The sequence below is a fragment of the Leuciscus leuciscus genome, assembly GCF_965113295.1.
Source record: "Leuciscus leuciscus genome assembly, chromosome: 20".
Classification (NCBI taxonomy): domain Eukaryota; kingdom Metazoa; phylum Chordata; class Actinopteri; order Cypriniformes; family Leuciscidae; genus Leuciscus; species Leuciscus leuciscus.
In genome coordinates, this window is record NC_138744.1 from 28,043,989 (window position 1) to 28,063,314 (window position 19,326).

General features: G+C 37.4%; 1 protein-coding gene across 1 annotated transcript in view; it reads left to right on the forward strand.

Annotated features, from left to right (window-relative positions):
* The window catches only part of cdkal1 (CDK5 regulatory subunit associated protein 1-like 1), a 344,073-nt gene that overhangs the window by 38,481 nt on the left and 286,266 nt on the right, over window positions 1-19,326 (forward strand). Inside the window, exon 4 of the mRNA XM_082150344.1 lies at window positions 18,776-18,860. Within this exon, the coding sequence (XP_082006470.1) occupies window positions 18,776-18,860 (85 nt within the window). The remainder of the gene's footprint in view (window positions 1-18,775; window positions 18,861-19,326) is intronic.

Sequence of the window (19,326 nt, forward strand, 5' to 3'; positions counted from 1 at the left end):
GTCTTGTCCTATGGTGTGACAGGCCAAAGTGTCACACCAAAGGACATTTCCAGTGACATTTTCTGTCACACCAAAGGACATTTGAGCTTTTGTGGCAGTTAATAACCATGCTAATACTAGCTGAACTGTTATTAGCAATTGGCATGATAATTTGCATAATATTACATAGTCTTGCTGTTAAAAATACAAATTTTTATAAAAAAATTATATTTAGGAGTGTCACACTAAAGGACAAAAAAACTTAACAATTTCAGTGGTCTGAAAACATAGTTAAATATTTGAACAATTCTGAGAGAAATACTTGCCATGTGCACTGCTCATGGGCTTCATAGGGGTCTTCAGTCACATGACCTTGAATGGGGCCTTTCAACTAAATTTAGTTGTCCATGATATTGCCCAACTTAATATCAGGTTATTGCATAACACCAAAGGACATTTTTTTCTGTGACAAACTTTATTAAATTCCTACACTTTTAGAAATGTATGTATAGGAAAAGTGATGGCCACTTAGTGAAATAGACACTTGCACAATTATGCCAGGAGTGTTCATTAAGATGTTTAAACATTATTTTCTTTATTTATAAAAGTTAATATTTATGAAATAATGTTGTCTACCATCACACCATAGGACGATTTTGAGATTTGGCTCAAAGTTGTAAAAAAATTAAAAATAACTCGGGTATTTAAACAACAAATTCATGTAAAACAAGAAAATGTTTAACCATTTATAGTATTCTAAATGATGAAAATGTGAAATAAATTATTTTTTATCTTCTGTGACGGTGAAAAAGCCACGTCACGTCAACTACCCACATCTGTCACTGTTTCTTCAAATTTTCTTTCAAGATAAACCAAACTTTTATAGACCTTTTAAGACCTTTGAGTTTATGATATGATGTTTATGATATGACCATATTTTTTTGCAAATGAAACAGTAGAATGCTGATGAAGTAACTCAAAGCATCTCTGGAGATGAAGTTCATGTGTTTATGTCCTCATATAGTGAGGCGGCAGAGGCTGAAAACACTGCAAGCATTACGCGTGCTTCAATGTGTGTGTTGGAAATGAAACTGCACGTTTAAATAGTCTTTTTGCGGTTTAATATTCACAGACACTAGTCTATATCGCGACTTGATTTAAGTTTACTGACCTGTTTTTTATTTATTCATAAAAAAATGTGACCAATTCTGTGAAATTCCACGCTATACAGTAAATTCTGTTTTTATGACTGGTCCGCATTTTCCGCATTATGGAAATCATAGGGCCCTACCTATATGTCCTTTCTTTTTGGCTATGTAAAAACAGACATAAACATGGAAGACTCAATGGCTTTATAGTGACTTATGTGATAACCTCAAAAAACACTATCTGAAACTCTTCTGCGAAGGCTGTGGGCCTTCACTGTAGGATGACAGCTGTATGTTTGGAGAATGAAATGGGGATGAGAAAGGCAGGATTGCCCAAATGATGATGAGGAGGATGAGAAAGCAGGAGTTTCAGTCGGGGGTGCATCCAAAAACTTAGGCAGCTGACTTGTTGCCTCGTTTGCACACAAAAGTACCTCACGAAACTGATTTCGAACAGACTTCTGGGGCAGCGTAACGGTTTAATTATCTACAGCAAAATAGAGAGAGCTTTGTTGATATAAGCAAATATTTAATTGCCACAATAGTAATTTCTCACTAGAAAAGACATCAGAATTGGAAAATGAACATTTACGCACAAACTGACCACCAGTTTCAGATGCCTTATTTCTTTTTAGCTAAATGGAATGGAAAATATTGAAATGAAAGTAATGACATTATTTATCTTGAACTTTAATTAAGATTCTAGTTTCCATGACAATTTAATAATCATTTATGAAGGAAATTATACCTGTATGATATTACGCTGTACCCACATTGGACCAGCGATTTGGAAAATGGATGGATGATTTGGTTACGGGCACCCATCTTCTGGCGGGACACAGGAATTTATTCGGCACGACCGTCACAGTGGTATATGGGTATTCTCTAGCCGTTGAACGTACATCAGTTGTACAATAGTTGTTGCGGTGCATTATGGAATTGAAAATGCACTCGATAATGTCCACTATGGTTTGACACCACTACAAATGGCTGTTCCCTCAAATAATGCCCTTTTTAAGGGTATAGGGGCCAATTTCGGACACAGCCCTGCTGGATAAATCAGTGCTTCATGAACACCAAACATCAGGAAGCGAAACGATTACCTAACATAACCTGAAGAGAAGTGCACTCAACAGACATTTAGAAAAAAATATTTGCATAGTAAAATTTAAAACATGCCTTAAGTATAACAGGTTTATTAATTAACCTGGTTTACAAAGAGATAAGGGTCAATTCCCACCATAATTCCCACAAAGAAATGTGTCACTTCGCAGACACACGACAAGTGTGCTTTTTTGTGGTTTGTTTGCCTGAGGTACAAGCAGTCAGTTTGACAAACACAAACACACAGCTGTTCATATGTTTTCCAGAAGTCATTTGCATGAATTTGCCTGTAGGGCAGAGCACAGACAATCGCATAGGCTGTTTTGGGTAAGATCCATCTTTCGGTTGAATGGACTCACTGCAACCGTCCTTATCTAAGTCACAAAAGATCTTCCACCACCAACGGCCAAAACACACTCAACCAGAGTGCCGAGTCAGCGTCACACACATTTCAACAACGCAGGTTTAATAAAGATTCTCTTTCATTCAGCTTATCACAAAATCTCAAAATGCACAATTCAGTCATTCATTTAGCTGATTTTGGTGTAAAGTGTTTCAGCATTGTTCTGAGTAGCAGCTTTAGCCCTGACAACATTTGAGGTGATCTAACAAAGCACATTTAAAAAAAGATACACAGACACCAGCAACCCTCTATGTTCAGACATTTTACGTTTAACATGATAATGACCTAAAACATGCAAAAAAAGAAAATGGAAAAAATTCCAGAGAACGGATCAGATGATATTGAATTCTGGCAAGATACAGATCACAGAGTTCAAGGAATTTTGCACGGAAGAATGGACAAAAAAAGAAAACTAACAGCTACTAAAATAGAATGGAAAAAAACCAGAGGAAAAAAAAACTATTTTCTATTGGGTACATATTTATGGATAATTAGGTTAGCAAAAGCATTTTATCTATGGCCAGTGTCTCTAGAGGTGTGGTGTGGTCAATGTGACCAAGCGTTAAACCAAATATGTCACACCTGTGGACCGTGGTACGCAGAACAAACAAGATGGCTAAACTGTAAATGACTGCTTTCTGGCTCAGCTGATGTCGTCAAAACAGCCAATGGCACAAAATAGCCCCACTCAATAACAGGATTTTCCAGGGATCAAATGCTGATGTTCAACTGAAGAGAAAGTACAATACATAGGCAATGTGCACATCTGGAGTGACTCAACTATGGATTATTACTATGTGTCAAAAGCAGATCAGGTGATCTGAGCCATCCTCTATTTGGAGCATGAGGCTCTTCTGAGTTTGTCGACTGCATCACATCATCAAATATTACATAAAGCATCTGACTGAAAACATTCTCCCTACAAGCCTACTGTATCTGAGCTGCAATCAGGTCAGCGCTGATGGCGACCCTTTGTGACAGGAAGCAACGGCATGCATTGGAGGCTAAAATTTGTTTGCGAAGAGCAGTGATTTATAATTGCTTATTCCTCCAGCTAAAAAACAAATGCATTTGAACAAGAGAAGTGAGACGAGAAAAGACTAGATGTAGTGGTGCACATGATTCTTTCTACCACAAACCGCATCAGAGCGACAGAGCACACTCCGGCTGCTTTGACCACAAACACATCATGTCAGGCACACACACTCCTGCTTTCCCTCTAACATTGACAAAAAATGGCTGTTTAAGATTAAGCCTTAAAATATAAACAGTGTGACAATTCCATAAGCACAAAGCAGCAACAGGATTTTAATAGGCCAAATGTGCCGAAAGAACCAAATGAATCAATGAATGTCTGTGAGACCTGAGGAAATCAAATTTCTGATCATAAGCTCATACAAATCCATTTATCCTGTCAAGTTAAAGGGCTTTTACTGCATTAAAAAAGCAGTGAATATGGGTGCACTGAGGTGAACATAAGACACATAAAGGTTACATACAGCATACAGGGCCACAACTGACGGACAAAATAGTGACTGATGTGTCATAGCTTCAGCATGTCATGCAACAACATATGACTGGAGCTGTAAGAATCCACCCTTGACCTGGAAGATGAGGGATGACACACTGCCCATCCCAGAAAGTGAAACTCACATACAGAATGACGAATTTAACACTGGGTAATACACTCAAGCCTCAGAGTGATGATAACACTTCATGTGATCGGCCCTTAAAAACTCATCTTTAAAGCATAAACAAGGCCTTAACATCCACTGTGAGCATGAGTGCTCCAGTTTCACTTTATTTCAATATCGGTGTTATGGAAAATATTTTGGGGTGTCAAATTTTTCAGTTAGGAAAATATATAATTTACATGACGTGACTAATGTAATCTAATTTGTGTAAATGTGACAAGACAAAAATAAACAGCCTATCAGGCATAAGATAAAAAGTGAATGTATAGTACGGATTTTGAATGAATTTAATAAATGTGGTAACCTGGCTTTTCTGGAAGTCGTAAAGTAAAATAAAATAGTATCTACAAATAGTTCAAATGTCTTAATCCGTGATATTTTTTTTTCATTTCCTTAAATAAAAAGGACTATTTGTGAAACATGTCAATCTGTATGAGAACTCATGAAAAGTTATGATTACAGTCCTATTTCAAACAATTTTTTTTATATAGAGCCTGAATATTTTGAAGCTTAAATAGCATTAATGAAACACATAACCAAACAATACAAAAACACAAAACAAAACAGAAAGTGGTATTTTTCAGACAAAACAATGTCAAGCAGTGCATCACGTTTGCTCTGCTTGTATTTGAGCATAAATATAAATCACCAAGGTCATACAAATGAAGTGGTCTTCCAAACAATGATATTCATTAGAGTATTGTGTGAATGTGGTTAAAATCTCTCAAGACAGCACCAAGAACATTTAAAAACCTAATAGACATTGAGTAAGCCACTTAAAAGCAGGGCCTTTTTTCATCTTATTTTACTAATGTAACTATTAGAACTTGCAAAACCACAGATACTGTATACTTTTAAAACTCCAAGCCCTATGGATGCAATGCACTGAAAAGAGTCTTCACACATGAGATTGCAGGGTGAAGAATTCACATTGATATGACAAATTGACAGTATTGGGGCGACATCTTGTAGCAATAAAAACACCCATCACCATTCATTATATTTGTGTAGTCAGCATTTTTTTTTAGAAGTGATGACGAACACTTTGAGGAAGTTGATATTCATACTTGAATATGGGGGATTTTCTTCTCCTGTCAGATTTGTTGGGTTGAAAAGTGTAAAGAAGTGAAATTAAGGTCAGGGTCATGATAAGAGGCCGTCAGAGCGATGGGGGCAATACCACTCTCCATTCTGTCATTACATTTTACTTGCTGCTACGGGCACCAAGACATTATGTCACCCACGGTCACATGTGCACCGAACCTGAATACATTTAGAGAGAACACTGATTTCATCCATCCTGTGATTATTGGCTCAATCATCCAGTCTCACGCAGCCTTATGGAAGATGGTGACATTAGCAAAAACAAACTAGGCCTGTGATGGGGTTAGCTGTGACATATGAACAAAGGAAAATTAATGAGAGAAAGAGGTTGAGGACAGACGTACACTACTTTCTGCAGAAACACTCGTCATGTCCACTAAAAAGAAACATGCAGTGTGGATCTAGGCCAGGGGTGACAAGCCCTGTTCCTACCTGCAGAGTTCAGATCCAACCCTGATCCAACACACCTGTCAGTAATTATCAAGTGTTCCTTAAGATTTTAATTAGCTTGTTTAGTGGTGTTTGATTAGGGTTGGAGCTGAACTTTGCAGGAAGGTATAGAACCAGGAACAGGATTGGGCACACCTGATCTAGGTTATCTGCCTCTGAATTTAAAAACATAATGTAGTTGTGAAGATGCCCTACACTACAAAGCATTAAATCATAAGAACAGAATCCTCAGAAACATCCGCTCTGCCTGTTGGTGTCAAACATCACTCAATGCACATATCAATGCACCTCAAAAAGTTATTCAGTTCTTTCATCTTTAACTTCTGGAGAGAATAAAGCAAACACAGAGGTGTTTATGGAAAGCAGCTGCTTTCATGAAGACCATAACATGTAGAGATGTGCGGATCAGCTCTAGCTCTAAAAAAATTAGTCATCCACCCGGGCCGAACCTATGATTTTCGATGATTTAGATACCCGCACCGACCCCCACACTATCGTCATATGATATTTTAATATATTACACTGAAGTAGACTGCTTGTAAACAAACATTTATTTAAAGTAAAAGTTCTTCATTGGCAAAATTACATTTGCTTAATAGTCTAAACATAGGCTTTACTCCCTTCAAACTTAAATTGGAATGTCTCTATTTCCATCACTGCACCTTCCCGAACACACACACAGAAAAATAATTAAGTTCAGCCCAAGCAAAGGCTGCATATATAGGCTAATTTATGAGTCTTGTGTGGCCATCATATACATACAGCGCTTGAGTCGTTACACACTATCACATAACCAGCACTTGATTCATCTTGATTCACTAAAATGCTCCCACACAGTACTTTCCTTTCCTTCCTTTTGTATTGCTTGTAATTCTCCTTTTTGGATTTTCTCTCGGATCTGTTTTGCCTCCATTGCTGCTTAAAGCTGCCGTCGGCAACCCTGGAAGATTGAGTGGGCTTAGCCAAAATTTTTAATGTTTACAACTCTCATGCCCCTCCCCCACTATCAACGAATACCCTCCCATCGAGTTCGTGCACGCCAGTGCGTGTGCACCAGATTTCCTGTGAACGCGCCCGTCTCATAAGCATCGATCAACACCATGGAGTACTCGGAGGTAGGCTTGTTTCCTGGGTTGTTTTTGACCTCCTAGCTCCTGTGGTTAACCGAGGAATTGGAATCTTTTCCGCCATCACTCTTTGTTACTGCGCGAACTTCAGGCGTGTGCATGTGATTGTAACGTGCGTGAGGGGGGAGCGGGATATGTGGCGTGTGCACGACCTGTGATTGACAGTCAGATCTCACACCCCCCTGCGCTGATTGGACCTGATGAAGCGGGAGCGGTGGATTTTTGCAAAACAAATAACACGCTCCAGGTGGAGTTAGAAGCTCGGGTTTTTTTCTAAAACCACCTTATTTATGTTGTTCTGTCAGATTATAGTGTCAATTACACTGAATGTGATAAAAAAAATGTTGCCGACGGCAGCTTTAAACAACCACGGGCTTAATGAGAGTCTACAAATTAGTGCCTGACAAAAAAAGTTTTAAACATTCACATTTTAGAGAATATAGCTAATATTTCCATCAATAATGATTTATCTCATCCACCCGCAACCAACCCGCCATTAATTAATCAGAATGTTTTTTTTATTTTTTTATTACTTGGCCCAACCAACACCCGGATATAACCTTGATCCAAGCATCACTAATAACATGTAAGCTGGATATAAAAAGTGACAATAAAAGGAAATCACTGTAGTTGGTCAATGCTCCAATGCATGATTCACTTGCCTGTGTGTGTACGCATAAGCATGGGAGCGCATATGAGCCCAAAGAATGGATGGCTGAGCAGAACACATCCACATAGCATCTCTGTCACTTTGGATGGGGCCAATTCAAACAGCATCCATCCCTAGACACCAAACACACAATGATGGTCTCTCTCACACATACAGACACGAAACACATGATAAACGTAGCAGCTGCTACATGTGGACACAGAGAGATAAAAAGTGGCCACGTGAAAGAGGAGTTCCCTCCATTTGGAGCGCTTGCTAGTTTCAATGTGCAAATGAGTTCACAAATGATACTTGTTAAGGGGGCAAACGTGAAAAGAGAGGAATCATCTTTGTGCCATTGTGTGTCAGAGATACTTTGAATCATTAAGGATGTTGTTCTAAGTAAGACGGCACCAGGCCAGGTGTGAGGGGTGTCATATCGTCCTGCTGAACACACAAAGATGCCACAATGTGCTCTAAAGGCCTACAAGACAAAATGACCCGCGGTATTCATTTCACAGATCTGTAAATTCTTGATGGTCAACAGCTCTAGGAGGGGATTTGGTTTAAAAAAAAACAAAACAAAAAAAACAGTGAGATGGGGTCTACCTATCACAGGAAGCAATCTGCAACTGTCTCAACCACCGTTGACAAGCAACAAGTGATATAAAACAGCAGGAGAAAGACAATTCAGATTTAAATACTGTCGTCGAGACCTAGAACAGCTGAACAGAGAAGTACAGCTGAGGTTGCTGTTACTCAAGTCAAGTGACTGCCTGAACCTTCATTTTTACAATGTGCGTATGTAATTTAACACCATGCCAGCTGCCATGGCTATTTTTACAGTGAGATCAGATTAGAATTAGGGGTTAAACGGATCACAGTTGATTCGTACAGACCAGGCCCCATGGTTGAATGCAGCAAAAATCCCCAAAACTAGAGAACCAGGAAGTATGACCATATTAGCCCGGCTGTGTCAACGCTGCATACATTTTAAAATCTTGCTGATTACTTATAAGCTCTAAATGGTTTAGCTCCTCAGCACTTGAGCAATTTCTTTTCCCATTGTAGTCCTTCACGTTCACTGCGATCTCAAAATTCTGGCCAGTTGATAATACCTAGAATATCAAAAATCAACTGCAGGGGGTAGATCCTTTTCCTATTAAGTGCCCAAACTCTGGAACAGTCTTCCTAGCCTTGTTCAGGAGGCAGACACACTCTGTAATTTTAAATCTAGATTAAAGACCCATCTCTTTAAAGATGCAGCAAGAGATTTCTGAGAAACAGTGTTTATATTTGAAATCATCCCAAAAAAACATCCCTCCCTTCATTTCAAAACAAACATCCCTCATCGCCAGCAAAATGCACAAACATGCAATGCAAGAGTGGATGTCTCTATATAGCTGAAGCGAAGCAAAATATGCAAGATTTCATTGTTAGTCGCCAGAAGCACACCAGCTCCTGACAAACAATGACACTCAATACTGTCCTGTTAACTATAGCTTACATTACAACAACAGCGCATTTAGATTTTTGTGAAACATAGCAAAACCAAATGTTAGTCACGTACACTGTAAAAAAAAAAAAAAAAGAAAAGAAAAAAAAAAGTTGCTGCCTTAAACTTTTAAGTACAATCAACTTGGATGTTTAAATCATTTCAACTTAAGTTACATTAACTGACTTAAAAAAAATTAGTTGAAAATTGCTTAACTTATTTTTGACAATGTTGTCATAACAACGTAACCTCTGCATCCGTTTTCAGGCCTTACCACTTAGGTCTCTCCAGCACTGGAAAGGTTTAATTATGCAGGTCCTAAAGCTCTTGCCCTCTTTTTACAAATTATATTCCTTTGACGTTTTCTCTTTAGTGGGAAAGTTATTTTTGTAAAGTTCATATTTTGCATTATTGCTTTTAATCTAATTTGGATGTTTTTTTTTTTGTTTTTGTTTTTTCATTAATGTTATATTTTTGGGTTATGGATTCAAGTTTGAATAAATATTGATTTATATAAAACTTTTTGTACTCACATTGCCTGAGTTTAATTCGGCCATACATTTTTTTTGTGCCATTACTGGGTTACCATTACAGTTACATTTCCCACAAAACCAACAAAAGGTGTGTAGAGTATAAATTGTCCTTCAGTAGAGTCGTAATAATCCTTTCAGGAAGGTAAAATGCTCAAAATATCGTATTGGTGATATAGGAAACCTATAGGTGTTCATGAATAATTAGGTCTCCTTGTGTGAACCCAGGCACTTCCTGAATCCTGAGGTCTTCCAGAGGAGAGGCTAAGGTGAGAAAAGTTGGTGTCTTTGCAAGCAACATATCAGCCTTCTCTCACAAACCTTTTAAAATTCATGAATTCCAGAAGAGGCCATTATCCATAATTTACAGCAAATCATAAAATCAGATTAAAGTTCCATGTTATGACCTCTTTTTGTCCCATTTGATTTGCAAGTCCTCTGCCTCTATTGTTCCCCTGGTGTGTCCTTGTCTATGCCTGGGCTTGACTCGACTGGTACACAATTTCAATTTGTCTATGTGATGTAGAACTGTGGGTGTCCTGGAAAACCTCTAGCATAAATCAGTCGCGTAGGACAGAGTGTATACACAAAGGTGCAGGTCCAAGATGGCTTTGCCCATAAACTGGACATATACCAAACCGACCAATATTGCTTGTACAACGACAACAGACTACAAGCAGCACAACAAAACAAAACCATTAAACACTGCTAGTTGTTTTCAGAAAAGTGGCTGGCAGTTTAAGATGGCTCAAAAATGCTTTGGTCAACACATGGCCTAAAACAATAAGTATCACAATAAGTTTGTTGATAATAGTCACCTTCATTTATATAGTGATTTTAACAATATGGATTGTTTCAAAACAGCTTTACAGTGATAATAGGAAATTACCGTAACAAGTCAAGTCAAGTCAAGTTTATTTGTATAGCGCTTTTCACAATACAGATTGTATCAAAGCAGCTTCACAGTATTAAATTAAAATAATACAACAAAGTTTTTTTCAAGAGGAATTTATTGATTGATAAAATTAAATTAAATATCCCCAAAATATCCCCAACTGAGCAAGCCAAAGGCAACAGTGGCAAGGAACCGAAAAACTCCATCAAGTGACCTAATGGTGTCCTAAAACTCCATCAGGTGACCTAATGGAGAAAAAAACCATGGGAGAACCCAGGCTCAGTCGGGGGCCAGTTCTCCTCTGGGATTTATGAGCTAGAGGCCGGATTGTAGTTTGAACTGTAGGATTATAAGAATGCCTGGCTGAAGAGATGCGACTTTAATCTAGTTTTAAACTGGGAGAGCGAGTCTGAGCAACGAACAGTATCAGGAAGACTATTCCAGAGTTTTGGAGCCAAATGTGAAAATGCTCTCCCTCCTTTGGTGGTTCTGGATATCCTAGGTATGACCAAAAGCCTTGAATTTAGTGATCTTAAAGAGCGCGATGGATTATAGGGTGATAGAAGATCCGTTAAATAGACTGGAGCTAAGCCGTTTAGGGCTTTATAAGTCAGTAGCAATATCTTATAATTAATACGGAGCTTTATAGGTAACCAATGCAGTGATGATAAAATCGGTGTTATATGATCATATTTTCTTGATCTCGTAAGAACTCTAGCGGCGGCATTTTGGACTAACTGTAGCTTGTTTGAGGATGCAGGACAACCAGCTAATAAAGCATTACAGTAATCCAGTCTCGAGGTCATGAATGCATGAACTAACTTTTCTGCATCAGAAACTGATAGCATATTACGTAGCTTAGCAATGTTTCTAAGGTGGAAAAAGGCTGTTTTTGTAACATATGAAATATGATTTTCAAAAGACAGGTTGCAATCGAGTATAACACCCAGGTCTTTTACTGTAGAGGATAAAGTAACAGGACATCCTATGATGTTAAAGTTGTATTGTGCGAGGTTTTGTGGGCGGTTTTTTGAACCGATAAGTATTACCTCTGTCTTGTCTGGATTTAATAAAAGAAAATTACGCGTCATCCAATCTTTTATATCTTTAACACACTCTGTCAATTTGGAAAATTTAGCGTTTTCATCCGGCCGTGATGAAATATATATTTGAGTGTCATCAGCATAACAATGGAAACTAATTCCATGTTTCCTTATAATATTTCCAAGTGGCATCATATATATTGAAAATAACAGAGGGCCTAATACAGATCCCTGCGGCACTCCATAGTTTACTGGAGTTATGATCGATTTTTCTCCATTTAAATAGACAAAATGGTAGCGGTCAGATAGGTATGATTTGAACCAGCTTAGTGCTTGTCCTTGAACACCAGTATAATTTTGTAGTCGATCTAAGAGTAATGTATGATCTATAGTATCGAACGCAGCACTAAGATCAAGTAAAACTAGTATTGAGATACAGCCTTGGTCAGAAGCTAAAAGTAAATCATTTGTGATTTTAACAAGCGCAGTTTCAGTGCTATGATGCGGTCTGAATCCAGACTGAAACTTTTCATAGATATCATTTTGTTGCAAGAAAGAGCCCAGTTGAGCGGACACCACTTTTTCTAATATTTTAGACATAAATGGAAGATTTGAAATGGGTCTATAATTTGCTAGATTATTATGATCTAATTGTGGTTTCTTAATGAGAGGTTTTATAACTGCCAGTTTAAATGTTCTTGGAACATGACCTAAAGATAAAGACGAGTTAATAATATTGAGGAGAGGCTCTTCCACTACAGGTAACACTTCTTTCAGTAGTTTAGTTGGTATAGGATCTAATAAACATGTTGTTGTTTTAGATGAAGTGATAATTTTATTTAACTCTTTTTGTTCTATAGTTGTAAAGCACTGTAATTGTTCTTGCGGGGTGATAATTGAAGCTGAATTATAAGGCGCGATTGAAGATTGAACGTTTACAATTGTGGTTCTGATGCTTTCTATTTTCTCAGTGAAGAAGTTCATGAAATCATTACTACTGAACTGTAACGGGATATTTTGTTCGGGTGACGTCTGTTTATTTGTTAGTCTAGCCACGGTGTTAAATAAAAACCTTGGATTGTTTTGGTTGTTTTCTATTAGTTTGCGGAGGTGCTCAGCCCTGGCCGCTTTTAGGGCCTTTTTATAACGTGACATACTGTCTTTCCACGCAATTCTAAAGACCTCTAAATTAGTTTGTTTCCATTTACGCTCTAAAATACGGGTTTCTCTCTTTAAAGCATGCGTAGTATTGTTATACCATGGTGCTTTATTTTTCTCTCTGACCTTTTTTAATTTAACAGATTGTTTAGGTTTTACAACAGCTCTAGGATAAAGCTATTGTCCAGATAAAGTGAGTTTTCATTGACTGATTCACTTCCATTGCGAAGATCATTAGTTATTAACTTAGGGGCCGCTAAAACAACACCGTTCTAAAAGGAAAACCCTTAAATCCCTAAAACCCTTAAATAATAAATGGTGTTGAATGTTTTATCTCAAAATAAATAGCAATTGAAAATCATAGTTTGCACTGCGCCCCTCCAGTACCCATTCTTTATCACTGTTAATCCTGCTTCACAGATTAAGATGTGGTAAAGTGTTTGTCTAAACACCCAGCAGATATGAGAGCCAGTTTAAGGTCGCTGCATCATGACCCACTTGACTCCAAAATCTCAATTTGCTGTGACCTTGGGAAAAGCAGTGTTTCAGATACACTCCACTGCACCAACTCCATCATGACAGCAGCACTGCAAAAAGCTCCAAGATGTCCTGAACCATGACACTTTACACTTCCAGCGTATTAAAGCTAATCAGGCCTTTTTCTTTATTTTATAATCATACCAGGGCATATGGGATTAAGTGCCGAAAAAGTGCTGGGTCAGGCAGTCAGAAGATCCTCCACCCTATAAACTGTAATAAGCCATAGTGACCATTTCTCAACAGCTCAATGATGCCTAAAACGAGATCATTAAAGAGTTTAAAGTCATTAAAGCAATAAATGTTGATTCTGATGGCATCAGCCTCCTTTCCCTCACTCATCTGATAATGGCATTTTCTCTTAATCTACTCAAAGCTCAGAATGTGATTATCATAACTTCTGATCCTGCTTTCACTTAATTGACTCCCCATAAAAAATTATTAAATATAACATGTGTCCTGAAACTAACAGCAGGGGCTAGTGTATGCATGTGGGATATAGCTAAAAATTGATATCTTGATATACATATATATATATATATATATATATATATATATATATATATATATATATATATATATATATATGTACATACATATACATACATATACACACACGTATGCGTGTGTGCATGCATGCATGTATGTATGCATGCGTGTATGCATATATACAGTGAGGAAAATAAGTATTTGAACACCCTGCTATTTTGCAAGTTCTCCCACTTAGAAATCATGGAGGGGTCTGAAATTGTCATCATAGGTGCATGTCCACTGTGAGAGACATAATGTAAAAAACCCCCCCCAGAAATCACAATATATGATTTTTTAACTATTTATTTGTATGATACAGCTGCAAATAAGTATTTTAACACCTGTCTATCAGCTAGAATTCTGACCCTCAAAGACCTGTTAGTCTGCCTTTAAAATGTCCACCTCCACTCCATTTATTATCCTAAATTAGATGCACCTGTTTGAGGTCGTTAGCTGCATAAAGACACCTGTCCACCCCATAAAATCAGTAAGAATCCAACTACTAACATGGCCAAGACCAAAGAGCTGTCCAAAGACACTAGAGACAAAATTGTACACCTCCACAAGGCTGGAAAGGGCTACGGGGAAATTGCCAAGCAGCTTGGTGAAAAAAGGTCCACTGTTGGAGCAATCATTAGAAAATGGAAGAAGCTAAACATGACTGTCAATCTCCCTCGGACTGGGGCTCCATGCAAAATCTCACCTCGTGGGGTCTCAATGATCCTAAGAAAGGTGAGAAATCAGCCCAGAACTACACGGGAGGAGCTGGTCAATGACCTGAAAAGAGCTGGGACCACCGTTTCCAAGGTTACTGTTGTGGTTTGAAATCATGCATGGCACGGAAGGTTCCCCTGCTTAAACCAGCTCTTCAAGGCCCGTCTTAAGTTTGCCAATGAACATTTGGATGATCCAGAGGAGTCATGGGAGAAAGTCATGTGGTCAGATGAGACCAAAATAGAACTTTTTGGTCATAATTCCACTAAACGTGTTTGGAGGAAGAAGAATGATGAGTACCATCCCAAGAACACCATCCCTACTGTGAAGCATGGGGGTGGTAGCATCATGCTTTGGGGGTGTTTTTCTGCACATGGGACAGGGCGACTGCACTGTATTAAGGAGAGGATGACCGAGGCCATGTGGTAGAGGCTGGGTCTTCCAACATGACAATGACCCGAAGCACACAGCCAGGATAACCAAGGAGTGGCTCTGTAAGAAGCATATCAAGGTTCTGGCCCAATAGAGAATCTTTGGAGGGAGCTCAAACTCTGTGTTTCTCAGCGACAGCCCAGAAACCTGACTGATCTAGAGAAGATCTGTGTGGAGGAGTGGGCCAAAATCCCTCCTGCAGTGTGTGCAAACCTGGTGAAAAACTACAGGAAACGTTTGACCTCTGTAATTGCAAAAGGCTACTGTACCAAATATTAACATTGATTTTCTCAGGTGTTCAAATACTTATTTGCAGCTGTATCATACAAATAAATAGTAAAAAAATCATACATTGTGATTTCTGGATTGTGATTTGTAGATTATGTCTCTCACAGTGGACATGCATTGTGAGTGATTCCTTCAGAGTGAACGCGGTGAATCTGACTGCAGTAGATGTCAGAGATATGAATAAAAATGAAGTTAATACAGCCAGCGCAAATACCTGTATTTTCTTCCTGTTTTCGGACGAAGTCCACAGTAGTCGATTGTCGAGTATTGCAGTCAGATTCACCGCGTTCACTCTGAAGGAATCACTCACAATGGCTGGGCACTTGTAATGACACATCAAGGATGTTAAGAGGCTAAAAGCAGATTTAAAACGTGCCCCATTGAAGTCAACAGGGTGCAAATTTTAAAAAGAGGATAACACTGTGTAGGCAACACCGATTTTTGTCGTTGTTCTCTGTACTGACAGCACTCCAAATTTACAAAAAAATGTAAATTTCCAAAAAAAACTTCCAAAATCAGCATGGCATCAAATAATTATTTTCCCCACTGTATATAATCCCCTTCAATTGATAATTTATTTTGACTAGTCAAAGCATTTGTGCCAATATGTTTTTTTTTTTTATATAAAAAAAAATATTTTTATGTATTTGTACTGGAGTCAGAAATTCCAGTATCATTACAACACCGCTGTGAAGGCCAGAAAATTGAGGTCACTTAAGGAATACATTTTTCTTTCATGTTTTAATTTTAACAGTAAAGCTCTGTGCAGCACTTTGTTTGACAAAAGGTTTAATTTCATATGATTAAAAAGATCAATTAAATGAATGTTTTATGCCTTCATTTGATTGCCAGGAAAATAAAAATGCACTACACAGAATTTCTTAAAGAAAGAAAATCATAGAAATGAATATTTTAGAAATGAACACAAAAATCATTGTTTTTTTAAATTTAATTAATTAGTCATGCTTTTTGATTATAAAAAAATAATTAAACCATTGAAATGGAATCCAGAAAAAAAATTACGGGAAATTTGGGAAGAAATAAAACAGAATTTGGGAAGAAATACAGTACAACGGATTTCATAGGGCCCTAACATTTGTAGGTTAGGTCTTCTCACCATAAATGGCCTGAATAAATCTTAGCACAAAAAAACTCAATAAAATCATTTAGTGCTTTATAGGTGCACAATTATTAAGGACTTTATTAAGGACTCATAACTGCTGTACAAATATATCTTTAAAAGTACACCAGTAAACTAAGCAAACACAGCAGAATGAGAAGGAAGAAATCCTTTGTTTGGCCACCACTGTGTGATTCATTGCTAAAATAATATGCACTAAACCAACTCGTATAAACTTTCATTTGAAAGTGTGTAATTTAGTCCTGGTGTCCTTTGGATCAGGATCACATGGATCAGGTTTAATAAGGCTCAGAAGTGGCATGAATGCATTTAAATTCATGATAACAATGTTTTGAGATTATGTTTTAAATAGGTTTTGAATATAGAAATATTAAATTATTTAAATAACTGAAGTAATCATTTAAACATGAAACTAAAACCACCAGTAGGGGGCAGCAAGTCACTGTCTTTGTCACTGAATCATTCATTAAATCCATTCGTTCAAACGGCTGATTCATTCAGGAAAAAAAAGCAAGCGACTGTTTATGAATGGGCCATTGAATCATTGACTCTAGATTCGTTTGAAAACGCAGATTCATTCATAAATGAAACACCTGTGTTTGCTCTGAGATGCTCAGCGGTTCTCATGCTTGACGAAATAGGGCAAAATCTGACAATATGTAATGTTTCTACAATGTAAGTAAATTAATATTAACTTTTTATTGAATTGTTGTATAAAAGCAATATTACATTTGCAAACTCCCTTTTATATTAAAAAGCTGTCACTCGTCTCAGTTCATCGCAATCTCACAAACTTCCCTTATAATCAGTGAAGTTGTCTAGACTGCACAATGAATCTCTTATTTACATCGTTTCTGTACTTTGATTGTGAGAGGATTTGTGAGCTTGCATAACTCAGCACTGAACAAACTCCAGCGCTTTGAGCAGTGAGTGGATTTTAACTTAAACTCTTCTGATTGGCCATTGTGTTTCAAGAAATCAACAGACATGTCTGGGATTGTGCAGGCTGCATTGCTCAACGCAGCAAAAACACACTCTCTACTTTTCTCATCACGCTCTCCAGTGCAAAGTCTGAAAACACAATTACGCACAGGCGGGTTTACAAAATCTGTTTGGCCAATATGCTGTTATTAGTTTTAACTGAGGGTGCACCCTTTAGCACCCCCATAGAACCGGGCCTGATCGGGCCAGTCGCACTGGTGCTCCTAAATACTTTTTCACAGTCGCGTGCAGTCATTTTGAGTCGCAAATGCAGTCGCACTGTAGAGCCCTGCTTTTAAATCTTATCCCAAGACATATTTATTCTCCCTGGCTTTTAACACGCCTTAGTATGTTATCCTGAGGTTTCTTTGCATACTGTTGATTGCTTATTTGTTTGTTTATTTTGTTTTTTTACTTTAACTTTTTTATGTACTGTACATTGTGTTCTTTTATTCTTGTAAAGCACTTTGGTCAACCTTTGTTGGGCTTAAATGTCCTCTATAAATAAACATTTTTGCAGGCGAGCCTCCGTTGCTCAGGTGTGTCATCCAGCATCTGGCTCTTCAGTGCTGTAATGGAAATAGTGTGCAATCATGTGTGATAACCACTAGGTCATACAGATTATACACATGCTATTAAGCTTCTTATGATCATGGAAAACCTAGAAATATTGAAATGTCTACATCCTTCTAGTTCTGCTTTGCTCTGCAGTGTTTCATCAGATCGAAACTGTTGTGCTTTGTGTTGCAGCATTATAACTCTGTCTTTTATGGGCTTTATTAGTATATATGGCAGTCGACATAAAATTATTAAAACTATACAATCATTCTGAATGAAAATCATAGAAAAGAGATGGAAACTGGAACATATGCTTTTAGCATATTGGGTTCAATCAGTGATTGACTTGCACAAACTGACTCTGCTTTACTAGAATTGCATGCTTATTTTAATAAGACTGCTTTTAATGCCAAGGGCTGGGTTGAGTCATTGAAGCATTTGTGGACATTTTTATGTTTCAAATAAAAAATATGAGCATACATTAAGAAAGAAAGATAAAAATGTGCACAATACCAGTCTAAAGTCATAGTTTGCTTTGTTTCACATTTATTTATTTTTTTATAATAATAATTAAGTATCTTGAAAAAAGGATGGAGGTCATTTTAATGTAGTGAAACTGTTTTCCTACCATGTAGATCATTTACTGTGATGTGCAGTTTTAGAAACACTCTTCTCATGTGCATCTTAATCACAGACAGCTGTTAATCTGACTATCTCATATTGCATTACAGCAGTGTGAATAGTTTTGACAGATCATCGCGGCTGGAATCTTCTAGTGTAATTTGTTAATCTGTAACTGTCTCTCTTTCTCCAGAGAATCCATCTGATGCTGATCTGTGGTTACTGAACAGTTGCACAGTCAAAAACCCAGCAGAAGATCACTTCAGGAACTCCATAAAGTAAGTTTCTGTAACTCAGTCACTGCATGAAAGTTTTGTGTGTTTGTTTACTTTAGGGTCTGGAAAATTAACATGTGAATTTTTGTGACTTAAATGTAGGGTACACCATTAAATTTTTTTTTTTTTTTATAGACACACTTCTTGTTATACTGGTTGAAACGTTCTTCACATCATGATTGAAATCAATAATAGAAGTGGTTTAAATATTAAAACATGCACATATACAGTCATGTGAAAGAGATAGGACACCCAATGAAAACCTTTGTCTTTTTCAACATATGGACATTGGATCTTCATTTTAACAATATTGAGAGATGGAGGTAATATAAATAATAATACTAAAAACTAATAAAACTGAAGAAATGTCTCTTTAAAATTATTTTTTAAATTTCCTTAATGGAAATGAAATATTTGGTGAGGAAAAAGATAGGACACCTCCACATTTATTTATTACTTAATGCATACA